At 36.3% G+C, this 24,861-nt stretch overlaps 2 protein-coding genes and 1 pseudogene across 2 annotated transcripts in view; 2 read left to right on the top strand and 1 right to left on the bottom strand.

Annotated features, from left to right (window-relative positions):
* The window catches only part of TUT4 (terminal uridylyl transferase 4), a 133,929-nt gene extending 124,058 nt beyond the window's left edge, over nucleotides 1-9,871 (top strand). The window contains exon 32 of the mRNA XM_032494265.1: nucleotides 9,468-9,871. Within this exon, the coding sequence (XP_032350156.1) occupies nucleotides 9,468-9,508 (41 nt within the window). The 3' untranslated portion in view covers nucleotides 9,509-9,871. The remainder of the gene's footprint in view (nucleotides 1-9,467) is intronic.
* PRPF38A (pre-mRNA processing factor 38A) lies at nucleotides 7,467-24,764 on the bottom strand. Its single transcript, XM_006180260.3, has 10 exons — nucleotides 24,492-24,764; nucleotides 23,019-23,178; nucleotides 21,327-21,448; nucleotides 19,642-19,727; nucleotides 14,732-14,842; nucleotides 12,247-12,359; nucleotides 9,769-9,795; nucleotides 9,562-9,659; nucleotides 9,042-9,090; nucleotides 7,467-8,468 (listed from the first exon to the last, which is right to left on the bottom strand). Exons 1-10 carry the CDS (start codon nucleotides 24,619-24,621, stop codon nucleotides 8,426-8,428), a joined length of 939 nt encoding a protein of 312 aa, XP_006180322.1. The 5' UTR covers nucleotides 24,622-24,764; the 3' UTR covers nucleotides 7,467-8,425.
* Nucleotides 10,022-11,318, top strand: LOC102512908 (annotated as a pseudogene).
* Nucleotides 24,765-24,861: the final 97 nt, after the last annotated feature.

Genomic DNA, 24,861 nt, shown 5'->3' with positions numbered 1-24,861 from the left:
TGGTCTTATTATGTAAGTGTTATATATAGTAATTTTCAGCATCTCATTTGTTCCTCCTACAGTAATTGCCAGTGTTCAGTAACTGGCACTGTTCCAAATTGAAAAATAGAAAACTCTTAGTTTGTAATCTATGCAGTAGTAGCTCAGTTTTATAAGTTTGCAAACTTAAGTTTTTGATTATGAATTCAAATTCATTACAGAGCAATTGAAAAGTGTAAAATTAAAAATTTTATGTAAAGAACACACACACTTAAGATCATGTTGTTTTGAAATGTTTTGTATAATGTTCAGTGACATGGAGAGATTAATATTTTCCCATGCCATTAAAAATTACTCAAAAATATGAATATTAATGACATACTATGTAACTTATTTTTTAATAATAAAATACTCCATTGGAATATTTATTGAAAAAACATCTGTGTACAAGTGGACTCAAGCAGTTCAAACCTATGTTGTTCAAGGGTCAATTATATTATGGTGATTTCTCATAAATGGGATTTTTAGGCAAAAAGGATAAAAGTTCTAAGGTTCCTGCTGCCTGTCGCCAAATTGGTTAACAATTTGCAATTCCAACAAATGGTATATAAAATGTAATAGTAAGCTTATAAAAAAAACTATAAACTCCAAACAACTCTTTTTTTTTTCCTTGTGAAGGATAATTTAACTGTGTTTATTAAAACAGAAAAAAAGGAGAATTAAATAAAAGACCAAAGTAGAAAAATCACTCATAAATCCATCAATCAGAAATAAATACTGTTAATTTCTGGTGAACTTCATTCATTTAAACCATCTCTCTTAAAAAAATACACACACATACATAAACACAGTTTCTTTTTAATTAAAAAATTTTTTTTAATTGAAGTGTAGTTGATTTACAATGTTAGTTTCAGGTGTACAGCAGGGTGATTCAATTATACCTATACATAAATGCATATTTTTTTCAGATTCTTTTCCATTATATGTCATTACAAGAAATTGAATATAGTTCCTTGTGCTACACAGTAGGTCCTTATTGTTTATTTTATATATAGTAATGTATATCTGTTAATCTTAAACTCCCAATTTATCCCTCCCCCACACTTTCCCCTTTGGTAAACAGTTTGTTTTCTATGTCAATGAGTCTATTTTTGGTTTGTGAATAAGATTTGTATCTTTTTTTTAAAGATTCCACATGTAAGTGATATCATATGATAGTTGTCTTTCTTTGTCTGACTTACTTCACTCAATATGATAATCTCTAGTCCATCCATGTATGTCTTGTTTTTGTGCCAGTACCATACTGGGTTTTTTGTTTTTGTTTTTTTTATTTTTCAATTTTATTAGATAGAATTGTTACAATTTGCACATAAACAATATATTGCATGTAAATACATATATACAATATACTGCACATATATTTTTAAACTTTACATATATGTACTGTTCATTGTTTCTAAGAACAGTTTAGAGCTTCAGCTTTTTAAACTTATAGTTATCAAAGGATTAAAGCCAACCAAAAAATAAGAATCAACAGAATGCAGTAATTCAATCATAAAGGACAGTCATATTTGTCAAAACTCATTGACTTACATCAAAGGGAGTGAATTTTAGTGTGTAAATTAAAAAATGAAGAAAAAATGATGTGAGTTGACAGTATTTACTGTTTCAACCATATGGATATGCAACAGTTGAACAGCAGCTCTGAGTAAGACCAATACTCCTGAAAAAAGAATTTAAATAGTCAAATAAACTATGTTCTTAAAAAAAAAATCATAAAGGACAGTCAAATGTGCTTATACATATTTAAGAAATCAGTCACCTACATTATAAATAATAAGTAGTTCATTTGTGTCCCTTTTTTTAGATTCTACATATAAGTGGTATCATATGGCATATCCAGGTCCATCCATGTTGCTGCAAATGGCATTACTTTATTCTTTTTTATGGCTGAGTAGTATTCCATTGTGTATGTATGTGTGCATATATGTATATGTGTACGTACACACACACACACACACCACACACACACACACACACACACTACATCTTCTTAACCAGTCATCTGTTGATGGACATTTGGGTTGTTTCCATGTCTTGGCTATTGTAAATAGTGCTGATGTGAACATTGGGGTGCTTGTGTCTTTTTGAATTATGTTTTTCTCCAGGTATATGCCCAGGAGTGGGATTTCTGGGTCACATGGTAAGTCTGTTTTTAGTTTTTTAAGGAACCTCCATACTGTCCCCCATAGTGACTGAACCAAACTACCAACAGTGTAGGAGGGTTCCCTGTTCTCCACACCCTCTACAGCATGTATCATTTGTGGACTTTTTCATGATGGCCATTCTGGCTGGTGTGAAGTGATACCTCATTGTAGTTTTGATTTGTATTTCTGTGACAGTGATGCTGAGCATTTTTTCATGTGCCTCTTGGCCATTTGTATGTCTTCATTGGAGAATTGCTTGTTTAGGTCTTCTGCCCATTTTTGGATTGGGTTGCTTGTTTTCTGATATTAAGGTGTACAAGCTGTCTATATATTTTGGAAATTAGTCCCTTGTCGGTCACATCATTTGCAAATATTTTCTCCCATTCTATATGTTGTCTTTTTGTTTTGTTGATGGTATCCTTAGCTGTGCAAAAGCTTTTAAGTTTAATTAGATCCCATTTGTTTTTTTTTTGTTGTTGTTTTTTTTGGTTTTTTTTGCTTTTATTTCCATTATTCCAGGAGCTGGTTCAAAAAATATATTGCTGTGACTTATGTCCTAGAGTGTTCTGCCTATGTTTTCCTCTAGGAGTTTTATAGTATCTAGTCTTACATTTAAGTCTCTAATCCATTTTGAGTATATTTTTGTCTGTGGTGTTAGAGAATACTCTAATTTCAGTCTTTTACAGGTAGCTGTCCAGTTTTCCCAGCACCATTTATTGAAAAGATTGTCTTTTCTCCATTGTGTATTCTTGCCTCCTTTGTCATAGATTAATTGACCATAAGTGGGTAGGTTTATTTCTGGACTGTCTTTCCTGTTCCATTGATCTATATGTGTGTTTTTATGCCAGTACCATACAGTTTTGATTAGTGTAGCTTTGTAGTATAGTCTGAGGTCAGAGAGCATGATTCCCCCAGCCCTGTTCTTCTTTTTCAAGATTGTTTTGGCTATTCAGGGTCTTTTTTGTTTCCATACAAATTTTAACATTTTTTTGTTCCAGTTCTGTGAAGAATGTCATTGGTAATTTGATAGGGATTGCACTGAATCTGTATATTGCCTTGGGCAGTATGGCCATTTTAACAATATTGATTCTTCCAATCTAAGAACATGGTGTATCTTTTCATCTGTTTATGTCTTCAGTTTCTTTCATCAGTGTCTTATAGTTTTCAGAGAACAGGTCTTTTGCCTCCTGGGGTAGGTTTATTCCCAGGTATTTTATTCTTTTTGGTGTGATAGTAAATAGTATTGTTTCCTTAATTTCTTTTTCTGCAGTTTCGTTTTTTTAGTGTATAGAAATGCAACTGATTTCTGTATGTTAATTTTGTATCCTGCAACGATACCAAATTCATCGATGAGTTCTAGTAGTTTTCTGGTTACTTCTTTAGGGTTTTCTATGTATAGTATCATGTCATCTGCAAACAGTGACAGTTTTACTTCTTCATTTCCAATTTGGATTCCTTGTATTTCTTTTTCTTCTCTCATTGCTATGGCTTCAACCTCCAAAACTATGTTGAATGAAAGTGGCAAGAGTGGGCAACCTTGTCTTGTTCCTGATCTTAAAGGAAATTCTTTCAGCTTTTCCCCATTAAGTATTATGTTAGCTGCGGATTTGTCATATATGTTGAAGTATGTTCCAACTATGCCCACTTTCTGGAGAGCTTTTATCATAAATGGATGTTGAGTACCATACTGTTTTGATTACAGTAGCTTTGTAGTATAGTCTGAAGTCAGGGAGCTGACTCCTCCAATTCTGTTCTCTCTCAAGATTGTTTTGGCTATTTGGGGTCTTTCCATACAAATTCTAACTTTTTTTCTTCCAGTTCTGTAAATAATGTTATTGGTAATTTGACAGGGATTGCATTGAACCTGTATATTGCCTTGGATAGTATGGCTATTTTAACAATATTGCCTCTTCCAGTCCAAGAACATGGTGTATCTTTCCATCTGTTTGTGTCATCTTCAATTTCTTTCATCAGTGTCTTATAATATTCAGAGTTACAGGTCCTTTGCCTCCTTAGATTGGTTTATTCCTAGGTATTTTATTCTTTTTGATGCAGTGGTAAGTCACATAGTTTTACAAAAGTGGGCTCATATGCTATATTTAGTAAATATAGCAAATTAATTTTACTTTAACAAAATTTAAAAAGTGTGAAAGTGAAGAAATTCTCAACTTAAAACTTTTTTTCTACCAAAGAATCTAGTTCTGAAAGATTCCTCCTAAAACTAAGGACAGTTGTAGAAAACATTGAAGAGACTGGAGTAATTTTTTTCCAGTTTCATGTGTATTTTACTTAGAGACAGTATATGACTCCTGTTATGAAAAAATGAAACCAGCACACAGTTTCTTTGCTTCCTGGTTTTATTATTATATAGACAAGTTCAAATATTTCATTTGAGTCTTATAATCATTTCCCATTATTTTTATTTAAAACTTCTAAGATGTTCACTACCATTCCTTTTTACTGCATCTTTTTTCCTGAGTCCTTAATTTGATTCATTTATTGTTGGGTGAGTTTCATTATCAGGCAGTTTTTTTTTCCCAAGTGGTTTTATTCCTTTAAATACATCCATACTTGAGAATATCTATTTCCCTTATATTTTAAAGACAACGTTGACTGGGTATAAAGTTCCTGGCACACTTTGTTTTCCTCAGACCTTCCTTTGGAGCCTCTTGCATCAATGCGTTAATTAAGATGAGGCCATCTTGATCTGTTTCCTCATTATACATGACTTGATTTCTCTGCTTGGATGCCTATATAATTCATCTCTTAAATCAAGAAGATTTTTCTTCTATTTGAAATTTTTAAAGTTTGATTTGCTCAGTTCTTATCAGAAATGTTAATTATGCACATGCAAGATTTCATGTATTTTCTTTATTATCTCTATAACTTGTTATTTTCCATTTTTTATTTCCTCCAGACTATTTTCTCTATGCCTTTTGTTTGTTTTGTATTTTGGCTTTTCTAATAAGGCTTTCTTTTTTCAAATTTTCAAATCTTCACTTCTTAAACTCTGCCAAGCTTATTTTCTATCTCTTACTTTTTAATCTCTTTGAATTTTAGCTCTTGCATTTTTTTTTTAAAACAGATCACTTTGTTTAGTGTACAAACTTGTGACTTTAACTTTTAGCAGGGAGAGGCCAGTATCTGTCATCATTCTTTTCTGATTAATGCTTATTTAAACTTAGGTCAGTCTACTGAAAATAATGGAAAGGGGCTAAGAGAATGAACTTTGATTTGAATTATATTGGAAGCCTCTCACCAAATTCATTATTTCATTTGCCTCTGGGAACATATATCCCTTCATTTCTTAGTGTTAAGAGGCCATTGTGCCCTATGGCAAAGCTTTTTAAGGCAGTGTAAGTCAAATTGTGGGACATGAAAGTAATTTAGTGGTTTTTACTCAGCAGTAAAACTGACAGTGTATAAGAACTATCAGAATGTATTTTGCATACGGGGTAAGAATTTTCTCCTGAAATTTGTTTTAGTACAGAATATGTATGTGTACAGAGGTAAGATGTAAAATGTCTCACTAAAGGTCACAGTCAAAAAAAGTTGTATAGCTACAATTCCAAGGCCTTGCTCATCTGGTAGGCTAGCACATAGATGACATAAATGGCCCTTCAGCAAGATATGTCCTTAGATTCCGTGTCCTCTACAATTCTGTAATTTATCGAAATGATCTCTAGAGAGATGTTTGACGTGTCCCACTCTGGAGTAGGCTTTAAGTTTATGGTTTATGCTTCGGGAAGTTTATTTCTGTGATTAAAAATTGTTGGTGTTTTGGGGTGGGTTTTTAAATATTTATGCTTTAAATATAAAGTGTACTTTAAAAATTTTAACAGTATACTGGATGCCGACCTGGTTGGTACTTTGGTCATTTAGCCTGAAGTCATTTCTTTCCACAGGTTGATAAATAACTGCTAGGCTGTATAACAGGTATAAATAGAGGCACTTATATTTAATTTTTAAAGGCAGTCCCACATATAGTTGTATGATGAGCCATAATAACTCTCACTGACAACTTTTATTACCTCAAATATTATCAGGAGAGGAATTATTGATGAATATGAAATCTCAAATATGATCCCCAAATGCTTTAACATTGATGCAAAAGTCCTTCAGTTCAGTAGGAAGCAACACAATGTCTGTCCTATGACCAGATATGGCTTCCCAAGAAACACGATCCTTTGAGGCAGTTGGTCTTCTCAATTCCTGCTGGGATCAGAGCTTCATGAATTCATTTGATCACTTTTCCCTTTTTAAAGGAGGAAAGGTAAGTACAGGTAGACAGAATTCTTCCAGCAAAGATCCCAACACCCTCATATCAGTGCCCAGGGGCACTATTCAGTCCTTATTTTGCTTCTGCTTCCTTAGACCCTTGGCTTCTTAACCCACTCTCTAATTGCCCTTTCTGAATGATGCATTGCAGTTTTCAATTGGTGACTGTACTTCTTACTCTCCAGTGTTGGTGTTCCCTGTGATTCTGTTATTGGCTTTTCCTACATATACGAAGACTTCCTGGGCAATTGCATTTAATTCTACACCCTCCACAATTAACCTAAACATTGTCAATTCAGGTCTGGATCACTATGCTTAACTCCAGTTATTATTTCCAGTGTCTGGGCTGTATCTAGATATAACATAGCTATTTCAGATTAAACTTTGTTAAAATGAATGCATCGTTTTCATTAGCATGACTCCCACTACCTGCTCCTCTAAAACCTGGTCTTTCCTTGTTGTATTTTCTGGCTTTGTGAATGGCAGTGTTGTCCAGCAACTCAGGTTAAAACGCTAAGTGGCATTAGATACTTTTCTCTCTATCAAACCTTTTCAATCTAGTTGCCCTACTGCTACTGCCTAGACTTGGATAATGTCAATGCTTGTAGGATAAAGGATGAACATCTCAACTGGAATTCAGGATTGGGGGGAACACTATATAAGGATACTGTATAAAAGGTATTAAGTTTTACTGTTCTGTTGAACATTCAGTGCAAGTGGATTAAATGATCCAGAAGAAGCCTTACATTTTTTAATGCATTCTTTTCTTACAAAGCTGCTGCTAACCAGTTTTCATGTTTATTACCCCTTGCTGCTACTGGAGATAAAAGTTGGAGCTAATATTTTAAAAGAACCTTTTAAAATAAAGTCATGGCTAAAAATAGGCACTGTGCTTGTTTAAAAACCTTATGTATTAGGATGTTTTGGGTCATTTACTGTTATTTTTTTGCCAGCTTAAACACCAGGTATTTTAAAAGACTTAATTGTTAAATACAGATCATGTTGAAAGTAAACAAAGGAATGATTTATTATTATTTGTTATAACCAAATCAGCCCTGATGTATGATAAGTTCCTTTCCATTGTACTTTTCTAATATCTTCTGAGTTCAAACTGCTTTACAAAGGTTAGTTCATTTATCTTTATAATGTCCCCTTAAGGAAGGTGGTAGGTTGTATCACTATCTCCATGAAAAGATGAACAATAGAAGCAAAGGATGGTTCACAGATGAAATTATTAAGCTATATAAATTTCCATAGGATCATCTGTACTACATCACCTCACATACATATCTTGTGGTGTTGTCCAGCTTTTTTCGTGAATATACATGTTGTCTTCAAAGCTGGTGCATAAGCTCCTTCTGTTTATTAAGGCAAATGCTGTGTTTTCTCCCTGCTTTGAGCTTTTTACTAATCTTAGAATATAGAGCTGAGCATATGATAGGTAGGGAAAAAAAAGTTGGAGCTAATATATTTTACTGACTTGATTTTTTTTTTTTTTTTTTTGACTTGATTTTTTTTAACGTAACAGCAGCCACACAAATCTCAGGATTCTCAGAACAGTTCAAAGCAGAGTAAACCAAAACTTAAACCACAGAAAAATAGAAAATGAGTGTGTCAAATTTAATAACAAAAGGGTCACCAGGGGGCCACACCCTCCCCTTGTCATTCATACCCTCTACTCAAATCCATTCTATCCTCATAAATTTAAGTACAAGCAAGGTTGGTTGTACAAAGAGATCAAAAGCAGCCCTTGGGAAGCATTATCCCTCAAACATTTACGATTCAAAAAGAGATACAAAACTCAGCACCTCTTTTCATTTAAAAAAAAAAACAAGTGAAGAAACTTGGTGGAAAAAAAATCTAAAATATTCTCATAGCTGCCTGGGGAGTAGGTCTTCATTCTTTCACATAGACAAATGCCTTCATCTCCACAGAGGGCCATCTGGACCAAACTGAGTCCATTACTCATTCCCTCTCCGGCTCTTCTTGTGGCTTTTCTTAGATCTGAAACGGCAACATATACAAATAACTAAAACAACTGTTTGAGGAGCTGGGCAAGGACTTTTGAGGAAGACTGGGGTATGCTAACACTGATGTGAATGGAGATGATATTCAGGAAATGTGCCAAAAGTTTTTATGTCTAAGAGCAACACTGAGTTAGGCATTACTATCCAAAATTTACCATTGAGGAAATGATGTCTGACAGGTTAAGAATGCACCTAACAGTGTACAGCATATAGAAGTTTTTAATGAAAGCTTATCAAATGAAAGTGACTTGTCCAATATTACTCAACTGTTAACTGTTAAAATCTAGGACTGAACTCCAGATCTCCTGAGATTAAAGCTCATGCCCTTATCTAAAATTGCAATCCTACAAGGAAAAACAAAATAACACAAAATATACATATATAATTTTAGTAATTCTCAGGGTAATAGCCCAAATTTGTTCTGTAGTAAAGAATTCCTAAATACTTTCATCAATACAAGAAAATTTCAGGTCCAATTTAGTTGTGATTGGGACTTCAATTTCTGAATAAAGAGTGAAATTTTTAAGTCAAAATAGAGGTAAATCCGTACCTTTCAGGAGACTTTGAGTGGCTCCGATGTCTGTGACTACGGTGATGACCTGGGGAAGAAAAGGCTGTTGGATGAGTGAGAGTCTACCCTCCTATTCCTTCAGTGTCATTTGTACCTTCCCCAATCCCTTTCATTGGCCTAATACTTTTTTTGGCCCATGCTAGGGACATCTCTTGTGGATCCTCTCTTAACTGATGTGTGTGTGTGAGAGAGTGAGAGATGGGGAGAGGAGAACTGAGCCCACTTCATATGCATTCAGGGCTTTATGGCTACTTTCACATTGGGTATTTACCACTACTTTGTTAGGTCTTATTCCTATAATTTCAAATGAAAAAACAATGCATCATCCTATCAGGAAACTTGTAAGTGACAGTTAAGATGTGAACTCTAATTTTCAAATTCTATACCTACTTCCTTTTCTTCTAGGCAACGATAAAGTAAAGTACTCCCGTACTGCAGGAGGCTAACTGCTCCTATTACAGTTCTTTATTGAGACAACCAAAAGGCCCATATGCTATACCTGGAGACTTGGAGCGAGATCTGTGCCGTCTATCTCGGGACCTGCTGCGATGACGCCTTGGACTCTTGCTCCGATGCCTTTCTCGGCGAGGAGAGGGGCTGTGGAAATGACTGGTTAGACACCCATATCTATCTGACAATATAAGCACAACAATAGCACCCACCTTCCCAAATCCCTGTCCTTCATCACAAGTCACTAAAGGCCTACCTTCTTCTTTTGGGAGACCGACTCCGCCTATATGGGAAGAAAAAAGAGGAAGAACAACCTTAGTAGGTACACTGGATGCTATAAATTGCAAAAATTGTCCCAATTCTTCATCCATCTCTGTTATTCATGTCCTTTATCATTTTTTTTTATACCCTCTGACTCTTAAGTCTGAGATTGGCCATATGGCTTGCTTTGGCCAATGGGATATTTGTGCATGTGATGCAAGCAGATACTGGAAAGATGCTTGCGTGGTTAGGCTTGTTTGCTCTTGTATTCTGCCACTACTTTCTTGAGAACATGCCTGACCTTGCCTAGAGTCTGACATACATAGAGATGAGTTGCTCAAGTCATCCTAGGTAGGGCCATCGTATACCAGCCAACAGACAGCTGACTGCAAAACAGGTGAGTGACAATAACTTATACTAAAAAAAAACTGCCAATCTAATCCTAGCTTAAATCACTGACCACATAATCTGATTTAAGTCAGACTGAATATTTGGAGTGCTTCCCCAAAACAACCACTTATTTTTTAAGCTGTCATGTGAAATATTTTTTAAAAACAGAAACAATTATGGCAATTAAAAAAGTAAAGACAGTTCCCAGCTTCTGGCTGTTAGGAGATGCCATGGACACTTCAGGCTGTTTGAACAGTATAACCTAAAACATGGATATCAGACCAAATCATACAATTTGTATCAACAATATGAATGACAAAATTAAAAAAGAAGAATTGAAGAGATCCCTGTATGCTCTGTTTCTCAGTTTGGCCATGTATTAGATATTGTAGCTTTAAAGACTGAAGATGAGGGGGCAAGCCTTTGTTATATTTAAGCAACTGGGCTCTTCCACAAATGCCTTGAGACAGTTACAGGGGTTTCCATTTTATGGCAAACCAATGCGAATTCAGTATGCAAAAACAGATTCTGATACAATATCTAAAAAGCGTGGCACTTTTGCTAACAAAGAAAAGAAAAAAGAAAAGAAAAAAGCGAAAACTGTGGAACAGACTGCAGCAACCACCAACAAAAAGCCTGGTCAGGGAACACCAAATTCAGCTAATACCCAAGGAAATGCAACACCAAATCCTCAGGTTCCTGATTACCCTCCAAAATATATTGTATTCCTTAATAACTTACTAGAAGAGACTAATGAGATGATGTTATCCATGCTGTGTAATCAGTTCCCTGGTTTCAAGGAAGTACGTTTAGTACCTGGGAGGCATAACATTGCTTTTGTTGAATTTGAAAATGATGGCCAGGCTGGAGCTGCCAGGGATGCTTTACAAGGGTTTAAGATCACACCATCCCATGCCATGAAGATCACTTATGCCAGGAAATAACAGTTGGGATAGTTGTCTTTAAAGGACTGGGTGTTATTTATAGTTTTCATTTTGATAACAGTTGCTCAGGCCAGTTTAATAGTTGTGTGTGGAGCAGGGGGGAGTATATGTGAAATTTTTGTAAAGGATTTTAAAAAATTACCTAGTCTTTGTTTAGCCTTAGTGAACAATAAACTATGAAGGCCTTAATTTTGTACAATAAACTTTTATTTGTATTTTTTTAAAGAAAAGTAAAGAATTAGCCATATTAAGGATTCGTCTTGACTGCAAGTTGCCTGTAAAGAATCATGTGTACAGATTTAGAAGTGCTCATTACCTGCAACTTTTTAAAAGATTCAGTTATAGCTGCTTTTGAAGTGGTTTTCATTTTTATTTAAATTACTAATGGATCAAAGAACAACTGCTTATTTTTTCTCTTTGGTTTTAAATATTAATGATAACCCTGTTGGAATTTTTTTCTGAAGAAAGTATTTTTATAATTCAGTAATTTAATGTGTTCTTTCCTTTCCATTACCCACTCCTGGCAGTGCTAGGGTATGTTTACCTTTAAAATAAATCCAACTCAAGATTTTTAATGTGTGTATAAATAAGTATTTTGGTGTGCTACAAAAAGCCTTCTCAAATTACCAGTAATTTTTTTTTAAAGAATGAGCCAGTATTTGTTTAGTGCTCTCTAGGGAACATGCAGATGGAAGCTCAACTCTTAAGAAAGGGCTGGGAAGATGGGTTTATTTTTCCCACCTGTGAATATGTAAAACAAAAAACCATTATCTCTGAGGGACTTTTCATATCAGTGGCAGACAAATTTCCATGCTCAACTAAGAGCTGGAGCCATGTAAGCATCTTGGGAAAGTTAGGCCAGCTACTGGTGTGATGTACAGTTATATTTGTCTACAAATGGGGTGTTTATGGCAATTTAATACTAATCTCTTTATAAAGTTGAATGAATATTCATCTTACCCCCCCCCCAAAAAAAAATCACTGACCACAGACCGGTGAACTAATGTCAGCCACTAATGTTTTGTGGGTGGCTGTTGTGCAATAACTAATAGACTGGGCAAGCAAACTTCCCTTCCATGAAGTCCAAACACTAAAGTGCCTGAAGTCTCCCTAGAAGAGGCCAATAACTAAGACCTTACCTTCTGGGAGACCGACTCCTACTTCTCCGGTAGCGCAGTGTGGGAGAACGACGGGGCTTGTCCAAGTCTCGGTAGCTTCTCCGGCGATGATCGGGTGATGGCACTCTCTCCAACTGGAGAAGAGATGGACTGGGTCAGTGATGAGCATGGGCTTATAGACAACCATCTAGGAACATGGTTTACACTCCCCTCCCCAACCTGTGATTTTAAAACACAGTAATTTGAATACATCCTGAGATAACCCTAAAGACAAAAAAACTACCAAATAAAAAAAACTGTCACTAATAATCCGATTACTGTTCTAGTGCTGGCACCATTATTCTGGGACTGTGTGAGAGTAGTGAGAGATAAGAAAGTATGCTTATCTCCTAATAAACTGGATTTCCTATGTGAAAGCAAAAGAGATACGGACATAAGATCATTAAGATTAAGTACAAACTCATGGAGTACTTTCAGCTTGAAAAAACATTTCCCCTAGCCCTGTCAACTGTAAAGGCCTAGAAACACCAAGTCTGTAGCAAAGAGCCCAGATTGTGGTCTCTAAAAACCACATCCCGATAAACGAAACCAAGGGCTTTTTGGAAAAACGGCTAACTCCAGGTCTGGGGCAGAAGGTATCAAGACATGACTAGAACGTATCATGACATGACTAGAACGTATCATATCTGAAAGCAAGGAGGCTGAAATGACTATGACTGTATCAAAAAGTCTAACGAGTTAAGTTGAGAGACTCCCCATTAGCCAAAGATGAGACAATTTGAGCATCAAAAAGGACAATAAGGATCTGAAACACGCCAAATATGCTTAAATCCGTGAGTTCACAATGTTACCAAGGGCAAAAGAGCTTTCATCCTTGGGAGGATACTGTACAATCAACTCATTTTAAAAACTGGTAAGAGAAATAATCAAATAATTTACCCATGAAAAACTATTGATTTGGGAGGTTTCTCTTTATAGCAGTGGTACAGGTAACAAATGATGAAGAAATAATTAGAATATCACCATTTTAAACTCTAATAGGTCTAGGTAAAAGATCATCAGTGGCTGCGAATATTACAAAAAAGAGACAACCATACTTTGCTCATCCTGGGGGAAGTACACGCCACTACCTATGAAGTAGTGTTGCTCCACTCTGAAGGGGATAAAAACCCCAAATCCAGTAGGCCTCTAGACCTAAGAACTACTTTACAGGAACTACAAGGGACAAATGAATATGTTAAGTGACACCACAGGGAATACAGATTGTAAAAATCTGTATAGAATGATATGACCTGATATACTTAAAAACTGAAGGGGAAAAATGAAGAACAGATGAAACTGATAGACTACAAGATACTTTAAACATAAAAACCAATTACAATTTATGGGCCTTGTCTGGATATTAGTTAAGACTATTAAAAATGTAGGACAGCTGGTAAAATGTGAACACTGAATATGATGATATTAAGGAATCACTTGATTTGGGAGGGGTGATGGTATCATGGTTATGCTTTAAAAAGCCTGTCTTTTCTGAAATATGGATGATATATGACAGCTTCAAGATAACTGGGGGGCCCAACTGGGTAGAGATGTAGACAGAGGAAACAAAACAGCTAAGTTGATCACTACTGAAGCAGGGTGATGGGTAGAGGGAGGCTCGTTCTCTCCACTTAGGTATGTGATTAAATTTTCCATTTAAAAGAAAAAAAGAATGTCTACTTTTGGCTCACTCACCACAGAAGAGCACCCCTGCCTCGCCTGGCTTTCAATTCAAGGATGGTTTGTGCTTCCTTAATCAATCACCAGCTATACTTCCATCTGCACTGTCTCAGTATCTATAAGCCAGCATTTCTTATATTTCCCTCAGCCTTTTTCTACACATATGCTTCTTATAATTTTAATCACAAATGTTTTAGATCCTGCTTTTTAACTTACCCATATACATTTCCACATTGTATACTTTTCATAACATTTTCAGTGGCTGCCTAATAGTCTGTTGAATATACCTGACTGCTCCCTGACAGCCTGCTTGTTTTCAACTTTCCAGCATTATAACTAATAGTGAAAGAACATGACCATGCAATAGGCATTTTTGCCCCCTAAATTAGACTGACTCCTTAGGATATGCTCAATTATGAACAGTATTATTTTTGTCCCAAGTACTTATTTTAATACCTACCACTTATTAGGCAATTATAATGTTCCATACTATGCTAAGGGCTTTATGTATATCATTTCTTTTAATACTCATAATAGTCCTATGAGGAATGTATCATAATCCTTGCTTTACAGAAGAGAAAATGGGTATTATGTAATTTGCACAAGATTACACCACTAGTAAATAGCAGAGCTGAGATATGAATCAAAGTCTATTTAAAGTCCATACTCTTAAAGACTAACTCTTATATTTTCTGGCTAAAAAAAGTTAAAGTTGAAAACAAAAAGAGACCATTTCTATTCCCTATAACTATCCCTCCTTCACCCCTTAAGCTCCCAGGTGTCTGACCTTCTCATCCTCTTCTTCCTCCTCTTCACTGGATTCCACATCATCCATGTCCTCTTCTAGAGCACTGACCCGAGGTTCCAGTTGCTCAGCTTCCTCCAGCACATAGCGTTTCTACAGAGAACATGAGAGTTAGGGGACCATGCTACCTCCACTTTGTCTGAAGCCCCAACACTGAGCTTCTGGATTGACAGAAAAGCTATGGAGCAACAGCTGAGGCAATTTCATTTCAAAGACATCCAAAACAGTTCAAGATTTTCCTAAGGAGTTTTGCACACCTAGAATAAGTTCTCCTGTAAACAGATAAATACAAAGCTGATGAGAACATCTTCATTTTCTATTGCCTCTATTCTCTGTGACCTTACACTGTAAGGTCACTGGAATATCAATCAGTGTAGGTGTAGCCTCAAATAAAAATGGGCTTCACAAACAAGGGCCAGCAAGCTCAAGACTGTGTTGGCTGGTATTTCTGCCAGGAGAGGCTCAGACCAGAGTCTACTCCAAGAGATCCACTGAAGTTCAGCCCAGTTTGGGAGTGGTCTACAGTCATGCATTCTGAACAAGGCTCAGGATATAAACAAAACAATCCGTCTCCTGATTCCACTTTCTTCTGAGATGTAGCTTAGCAGTCCTTACTGATCAATAAGGGCGTGAAAGGCAAAAGTGAGTTCAGAACTGACAAATGGACTGGCTGGGTTGTAAGACCCCTTACCATTTTTTTGTGGACATAAAGACATAAAATATAAAGACATAAAGATTGTTGGATAGCCCTAGAATAAATAGTAACATGTATATGCTATTTTGCTCTCACTCATCCCTAACAAAATTCTATAAAGATTAAGAGAAATGACACAAAGATGCCACTAAGTGAAGTCAGTCCCTTGAAAAAGGGCTCCTTGGAAAGGATCACCACAGACTGGGACCTAGGACTGCATCAGATAGGGCATCTGAATCCCTAATGTGACTAAAGTCAATGTATTAATTCATAGTATTTGTGTCTGATAAAATCAGAATTCATTCCAGAGCAGCTCCTTGCCAATGCCAGGGCACATCAGGTGCTAAACTGATGATCTTTGGGTTGCTTATTAAGAATAGAAATCAAAGCAAAAGGTAGTCTTAAGGGTCACTTCATCCAGGACATAGAGAAGCCCACACCTGAACACACCTCTTGGTGATATGATAACATAAATCAGTCATGTTTCATTTTCTCTCTCCTCGTGAGGCTTGTTTTGTGGTCATTCATTCTATACTCCAGGCACTCCAGGCAGACTACCTTATTTGCATTAATAATGATTGTTAAGAGATGACTAGGTTTTGGAGCCCTTAACTACAACCTGATTGTACTTCAAAGTATTCCATTTCTTGTAGTATTTCTAAAAATAACAGCAGCTAAAGATAAAAAGTTTGAGAACTGGCCCCTGAACGTTGGTTTTCAGATTTGAAATCTCATTTTCTTCACTATACAGTCTACAGTAGCCAATATGGAAAAGGGGAGATAATTTTCAGGATTATTTCATAAGATTTTCTGTAACTGAATCAGTATGAAAGAAGAGTTGGTTTGACAACATACAGAATGGGAGAAAACTTTTGCAAAAGATGAAACTGACAAAGGCTTGATCTCCACAATATATAAGCAGCTCATATGACTTAATAAGAAAAAAACAAGCAACCCAATCCAAAAATGGGCAGAAGACCTAAATAAGCAATTCTCCAAGGAAGACATACAAATGATCAATAGGCATATGAAAAAATGCTCAATATCACTAGTTATCAGAGAAATGCAAATCAAAACTACAATGAGGTATCACCTAACACCAGTCAGAATGGCCATCATTCAAAAGTCCACAAATGACAAATGCTGGAGAGGTTGTAGAGAAAAGGGAACCCTCCTACACTGCTGGTGGGAATGCAATTTGGTGCAGCCATTGTGGAAAACAGTATGGAGATTCCTCAAAAGACTAGGAATAGACATACCATATGAACCAGAAATCCCGCTCCTGGGCATATATCCAGAAGGAACCCTACTTCAAAAAGATACCTGCACCCCAATGTTCATAGCAGCACTATTTACAATAGCCAAGACATGGAAACAGCCTAAATGTCCATTGACAGATGACTGGATAAAGCAGGTGTGGTATATTTATACAATGGAATACTATTCAGCCATAAAAATGATAACATAATGCTATTTGCAGCAACATGGATGTTCCTGGAGAATGTCATTCTAAATGAAGTAAGCCAGAAAGAGAAAGAAAAATACCATATGAGATCGCTCATATGTGGAATTTGAAAAAAAAAAAGAACGAAAGGAAAAGACAAATGAACATAAACACAAAACAGAAACAGACTCATAGACATAAAATACAAACTTGTGGTTGCCAGGGGGCAGGGGGGTAGTAAGGGACAGACTGGGAGTTCAAAATTTGTAGATACTAACAGGCATATGTAGAATAGATAAACAAGATTACACTGTATAGCACAGGGAAATATATACAAGATCTTGTGGTAGCTCACAGTGAAAAAGAATGCAACAATGTATATATGTATGTTCATGTATAACTGAAAAATTGTGCTCTACACTGGAAATTGACACAACACTGTAAACGGACTGTAACTCAATAAAAATAAATAAATAAATAAATAGATTTTTAAAAAAAAAGAAGAGTTGGTTCACTGCATTTAAGTGTGAGCACTTATCTACCAACTACCTTTATCCAGCAGATGTGCTGCCTCAAGCAAATTTATCTCACCCATTTATCATACATCTGCAATCCATTCTATTGTTTACTTTGAAGTTTTTCAAATCCCTCTGATCTGTTTTTTATTGCAGTGAAATTCACATATTATTCCAATTATTCATTGCTAGTATATAGAAATATAACTGATTTTTGTAGATTGACCTTGTACCCCAGAATTCTGCATAAACAGATGAATGAGTAAACAAATTGTGGTATATCCATACAGTGGAATACTATTCAGCAATAAATGAAATTTAAAAATTATTGATAAATGCAACAACATGGATAAATTTCAAAATGATTATGCAAAGTAAGAAAAGACAGACCAAAAAAGGCATGTACTGCATTAATTCCAAAATGCAAACTAATCTATTGTGACAGATTGAGTATCAGTGGTTGCTTAGGGGTAAGAGAGAGAAGTGGGAGGGAGAGATTATAGCAAAGGAAAGGAGGAAACTTTTGGGGGTGATAGATATAGTCATTATACTTGATTGTGTTGATAGTTGCAACCCAGAAACTTAGGTCTCCTAATTCTCTGTTCAGCCAGCTCTCCATGATATATCATTCCCCTTCTCTTTAGGGTACCTACTATATCTGTTTTCTCTTTGTATTTTACAACAGTAGTTTTACAATCACACTCTGTAAAATTCATTCTTTTTTTTTTTTTAATTTTTTTTGGTGGGGGGAGGTAATTAGGTTTATTTATTTTATTTATTTTCAGAAGAGGTACAGAGGGGGATTGAAGCCAGGACCTCAACTGTTTGAGCTATACCCTTCCCCCCTGTAAAACTCATTCTTGAAAAGTACTTCATGGACAATCATTTTTCAATATGAATGGCAGGTAGGATGATAAAGGTGATATTTAAGGTAGGTCAGTCTCCCACTCCTGACTTTCCTTTTATCTGTTTTACATCTTGGGTTTTTATATGAAGATCAATTTGAAAAAAAGCTGCTCAAAAAGCTTAAAAACCCACTCTAGCTACAATCTCCTTAATATAACATTTTAAACAACAAAGTTTTCTTGTGTTAATAACTCACTTTTAAAGCTCTCCCCACAAACACTTTATCTGTTTTTCTCTCACTCCCAATGTCCTATGTTTTTCATAGACACAAAGACTCCTTATTTAGAGGACCCTAAGAAAAAACAAACAACCCAATTAAAAAATAGGCAGAAGACCTGAATAGATGTTTCTCCAAAGAGGACATGCAGATATCTGGCCAACAGGCACATGAAAAGGTGCTCAACACTGCTAACCATCAGGGAAATGCAAATCAAAACCACCATGAGATATCACCTCACATCTGTCAGAATGGCCATCATCAAAAAGAACACAAATTACAGATGTTGGCGAGGATGTGAAGAAAGGGGAACCCTTGTACCCTTCTGGTGGGAATGTAACCTAGTGCAGCCACTCTGGAAAATAGTACAGAGGTTTCTCAAAAACTAAAAATAGAACTACCATGTGACACAGCAATTCCACTCCTGAGTATATATCTGAAAAAACCCAAAACACCAATATGAAAAGATACGTGCACCCCAATGTTCATAGTGGCATTATTTACAATTGCCAAGACATGGAAGCAACCTAAGTGTCCATCAACAGGTGAATGGATACAATGGAATGCTACTCAGTCATAAAAAGAAAAAAAAAATTTTTTTTTAATTTGCCATTTACAACAACATGGATCGACTTGGAGGGCATTATGCTAAGTCAAGTAAGTTAGACAGAGAAAGACAAATACTATATGATATCATATAAGGAATCTAAAAAATAAGAGAAAGGAGAGAATATAACAAAAAAAGGAAGCAGACTCACAGATATAGAGAACAAACCAGTGGTTACCACTAGGATGGGGGAAGGGGGGAGGGGCAATATAGGCGTAGAGAATTAAGAGGTATAAATTAACCATGTATAAAATAAGCTACAAAGATATATTGTACAACCAGCGAATACAGCCAAATTTTGTAAAAACTATAAATGGAGTATAAATTTTAAAAATTGTGAATCACCATATTGTATACTTGTAACATATCATACATCAGCTCATTCTTAAAAGGTGCTTTTTCAATAAAAAGAGGATCCTGAGATCCATGGTGTTTTATTGTGTAAAGAGATCTCTGCACACATTTTACTGTGTACTGTGTATTGTATACGTATGACCTTTATCTCTTACCTGTAGCCGGGGCAGAATGATATCACAGACTCTCTCACTATGAAGTAGTTCATCAATAAATTCATCTACATGCATCAGTTCAAACTCTGAAAGAAAAACCATAAGCTCAAGCAACTTGGAAATAAATGCAAAGAGCCAAAAAGTAAAAGAACTGTAAGACTTTATATACGAGATATCTAAGAGAGCACCTGATATACAAAACATGAATTCTCTGCAGCTTCCCTTTGCTTGCACATTCACTAATAAAAGCTACTATGGTGTGGCAATTACACCGAAGGGACTACTGTCAAACCCGGGCTCAAACTACAACCTTTCATAGCCCTGTCATCACCACCGTCTTCTTTCATTCACCTCCCCTTTATTGAGGCCATTTATGTGCCATGCGTCTTTTAGGTGCTGAGGATAAAGGGATGAATGAAGTGGTCCAAGAAGCAGGAGAGACAAACACAAAAGCAAACACAAATAGTCCTGAGTTGTAAAGGGGTCACATCTTGAATAAAACAAAACTCAAGTGCAATTTTTCATGTGAACCCACGAAGTTTCTGAATATAGAATATGTAACTTTTTCTTTTCCCCCACATAGGTCAGCAAACTTTTTTTAATTGAAGTATAACTGACTTACAATATTATATTAGTTCCAGGTGTACAACATAGTGATTTGGTATTTTAAAAAATCATGTACCTTTTATGGTAAGTGCAGCAATAGCTTTTCAGAATTTCTATGGCAAACATTCCCTTAGTTCAGTGGTTCTCAATAACCACCCATCCTGCAATTATGCTATTGGCCTTTAGTGGGTAGAAGCCAGGGATGCTGCTAAACATCCTACAATGCACTGGACAGTTCCCCACAACTAAGAACTATCTGGCCCCAATTGTCACTAGGTTGAAAAACCGTATCTTAGTTCAATATAATATAGTCATAAATAAATAATTTCCTGATGTCCATAACCATCTTATTCACCAAGTTATTTCTAGTACACAGCACATTACCTGGCATGACACTGGCACTTAATATGTATTTATTCAATGAATGAATAAGTTAATAAAAGTTTAAAGAATAAAATCAAATTCTTAACCCTCTACTGCTTAATGTTATATGTAGAGGGGAAAGGCAAACGTTACTAATCTTTTACTATGATACTAAGTAAGAAAAGGTTTTGATTGCATTCCTTGAATCCCATATTACCACAAAATGTGTCTCTTTGTAAAATATGGAGCTGCCCCTCCTGGATATACTTATTATTTTTCAGAGGGATTCCTATATAGTATGAGCACACTCAGTCTGTTTACTTTAGGGTGAATTACAGTCCTAGAGAAGCCAGTAGAAAGAACTGTGAAGGTGTTTAACATATGGAAAACTAACTTTGGGAGGTTTGGGGAATGATTTTATGGAGGAGGTCATTTGGGAGCTGGATCTTATGGGAGGGAGCAAATGATGCAAGGCAGGGGTCAACATAAGATGCATCTGGAAAGATAGGCAGATGGGCAGACTGGGTGAGGTTGACAGGAAGCTAGCAGTCTAATGGAGTAATCCCCAGAAAGGAGACGGAGGACCTGAATGAAGACAGTAACAATATGGATTAAGAGGAGCACTTACAATGTATGTGACAGTGTGAGGCTCGCGATACTGGGGAAATAAAAACTGGCTCAGGGATGAAGGTCCAGACACTTGACACCATACTCACCCCCATTTCGGTTCTGGCTCTTGATTTTTCGATAGTCGTTGTACAGAGGCTCCAAGTACTTGTAGCAATCAATTGCAGTGCCTGTCAACCTCATGTAAAGCGCTCCCAACATGCGGACATACCTGACAGACAGGTGACAGTGAAACAACAGCCCATCTTAAAAAGTTCCTGAGTTTTACCACTGGCTTTTCTCATGGCAGTAGTGGATAAACAAAGTCTTTATTCTCCTTGGCAGATGAGAAAGCTACACTTTTAGAGGAAGCATGGGGCAGCAGAAAGACAGCTAAAATATGGAAATCTGAGTTCAAGTTCCCATTCTACCACTTACTGGCTGTGTTTACTTGGGACATGCTGCTCAGCTTTCAGAGTCTGTCCCATTATATCATCAGCAAAACTAAGAACTTACTTACCTCATGGAATTATTGTAAGAATCAAATGAGATACTGAATTTAACAACACAAAGTATAAGACTTATTTATTAAAAATATAACAATTAATTCACATAGACATGAATATTTAAATTGTTGCTAGGAAGAAGAATATTGGTTACAGAAAAAAGTCAAAGTCATCTGGGTTCAAATTCTGATTCCATTATTGAGTAACTCTGTAACACTGGGCAAGTTACTTGATTTCTCAATCCTTGTAAAATGGAAATGATAGTACTTAAATTGATGTCTTGGTGTATTAAGTAAGAAATGTATGTAAAGTGCTAAGCACAGCATACAGCACATAGTAAGTGCCTAAGAAAAGTTAGCTATTTTCTAGCCATTAATATTACAGGATTCCTTTCTTTTCCCTTTCTCCTATATCCCAACTACCCACCCAAATCTCCACTTGGATAACTAGTAGGCATTTGAAACTTAATAATTTCTTTATATGACAAACAGAATAGAGTGGCAAAGAATATGGACTGAAGCCAGCTTTACCACTTATCAGCTCTCTGACCTTGGGGAAATCAATCTCTCTGTGCCTAAGTTTCCTCTCCTATATAATGAGGATAATAACTTTGCAGGGTTGTTGTAAAGGTTATTATGTGTGTCTCTCATCCTTGTCTGTGAGCTCCTTGAGAATGGATAATAAAATAAGAGCAGCTGACATTTTGGGGGTGTTTACCATGCAATAGGCTCTGTGTTGTGAGATTTACAGCACTATCTTTCTTAATCCTCACATCTATCCTGAGTTGGCGCTATTGCTGTTTCAATTTTACAGGTAAAGAAAGTAAAACTTAGAAAATTAAGTAACTTCTCCAAGGTCACAGGTAATTAGTAACAGGGTCTGGACATAAGCCTACATTTAACACCAAAGTTTCTCTCTTCTTTACCACACTTAGGTAAAGTCTGTAAACTGTACCAAAGTTTCTCTTTCTTCACACACAGAAAACTATGTGTTTTCTTCATCCTTAAGCATTCAGTGCTACCAACGTATTAGACATTCACTTCTGCTTAATATATATTCAGTGAGTTTGTGAAATACTCTTTTGTGGGGGAAGTTACCAAGACTGATAATGTAAAGGAAAAGATAGATACAATCAGAACAGACAAATACAAACTCAAGAGCTCAGGAGCAAAATCCTAGAGTGGAACTATGCAGAAATAAGATACACTGTTTTCACTTCTCTTAACCAAAGCCAAATTCTAGAATTCGAAGCTTTTATACTAGCTAGTCAGCATTTCACATCAACATTTAACTCACTTGAAATCTTCATTTTTGATAAACTCTACAATGATATCCTTCTCAGGTTGAATCTGAAGCATCTTCAAGGTCAAACACAGAAAGGGAGTTGGCTTTATGTTGCCACCATAGACACCACCCACAAACCTTAACTCCATGGCTTTATCGACAACAAGTTCAGCTAAAAAACAAAAACAAAAACAGAGTGGCATCTCAGACACATTAGAACTAAGCTTTTCCAAGTCGAAGTGGAAAGAAGTTAGTTCAAGGTTTGATGCTCCTGAATACTCATCATTTTAATATCAGGACAACTATATAATAATAATAATAACAACAACAATAACAACAGCAGCAGCTAACATACACTGAAAGGTTATTATATGCCAGGTACTCTGCTAAGCATTTTGTATTATCCCATTTAATCTTCACAACAAGCCATGAGGTAAGTTCTAGTGCTGCCCTTGTTTAGATCTAAGGAAAATGAGGATTAAGAAAGGTTAAGTGACTTGCTCAAGGTTCATAGCCAGAAAGGAGCAGAACCTAGACTTTAATCCAAGCAGTCTAACCATCATGTTAGGGGAAAAACTGCCAGACTAGGAGTTAAAAGAAACAAAACAGTAACAACAAACAACTCCTCAATAAGCTACATAACCTTGAGCAAACTTCATCTAGAAATGGGAAAGATAATCTTCCAATGTTTTCATCAAAAATCAAACACTAGCTATGTGAACTAGGGCAAATCACTTCACTTCTCTTTGACCCTGTCCGTTCAAATCTGAATAACAAAGGTTTTTATTTAAATAAAGGTTTCTGTTTAAATATTTAATTAAATATTATTGAAAATAATAAAGGGCTATAATGAGAATCAAATAAGACACTACAAATAAATGTTAATATTTACCTGACATACAGCAAATAATAAATGTTAGGTACTATTAATAGGAAATCACTTTATAAATGAGACTTCTTCAAGTTCCTTTAGGATAAACTCTATATTAAGCCATTCAACATTACAGTTGGCAACTTAAGTGCCAAGTACCAAAGACAGAGGTAGAGGGATAAAGAAGAGGGACAGAATTACTATTGTCATGGAATTCACAGTCTGGCAAGGGAGAAAACATTTTTAAAAATTGGAAGTGTAATGAGTAGTTGAAAGATGCAGAATACAATGAAAATAGGTGACAAGGAATGTAACCTAGTGTTGAGGGAAAACAATGGTCTTGAGCTCACTTTTGGAATCTACCAAATTATCATTAAACATGGAATGACTCAAAAGAACCGAACTGTGACACCCTTCAGAATAAGATCCTATCAGATCCATCTGTGTCCCCAAAGCCCAACACAAGACTAGGCACAGAGTAGGCGCTCAGATTTTTCTGAATGACTGACAGATTCCCCTCCAGTCTCACCCCCTAGGGGCCGATCCCACCGGCGCTGTCAGAACTGGGTTACAAGACCGCAGGGGTTGGGGAGGACTGGCGCCCTCTTGCTCACCCGTAAGGCCAAAGCACTCCTCTTTCCAATACTTGGACTCGTAAATTCGAGTCCGAATGATCTTCTCCACCAGATACTGAGGGTTGGTGCCGTGGATGCTATGCGCATCCTTTACCGTACGGTTCGCCATTTTAGAACGCCTTCAGTTCTATTTCCGTCGGGTCCTTTAATACGTCACATCCAGGTTAAAAAAAAAACAACAACCCTAAGGGGAACAGGGAAAAATCAAAGGAAGTCTCGCTAAATAGCTTAGACGACCATCTTGAAACCTGAACGTTTTAGCTACAGGAACTTCCGCGAAAGGCGTCGCGGACCGAATCAACGATGGCCGCTGCAAGTTGGCGGACGTGACGTCATGCGTCCCCTCCTA

Source organism: Camelus ferus, chromosome 13 (assembly GCF_009834535.1).
Source record: "Camelus ferus isolate YT-003-E chromosome 13, BCGSAC_Cfer_1.0, whole genome shotgun sequence".
NCBI lineage: Eukaryota > Metazoa > Chordata > Mammalia > Artiodactyla > Camelidae > Camelus > Camelus ferus.
Note: the sequence above shows the minus strand (reverse complement) of the source record. Positions and strands in the feature narration are given on the sequence as shown.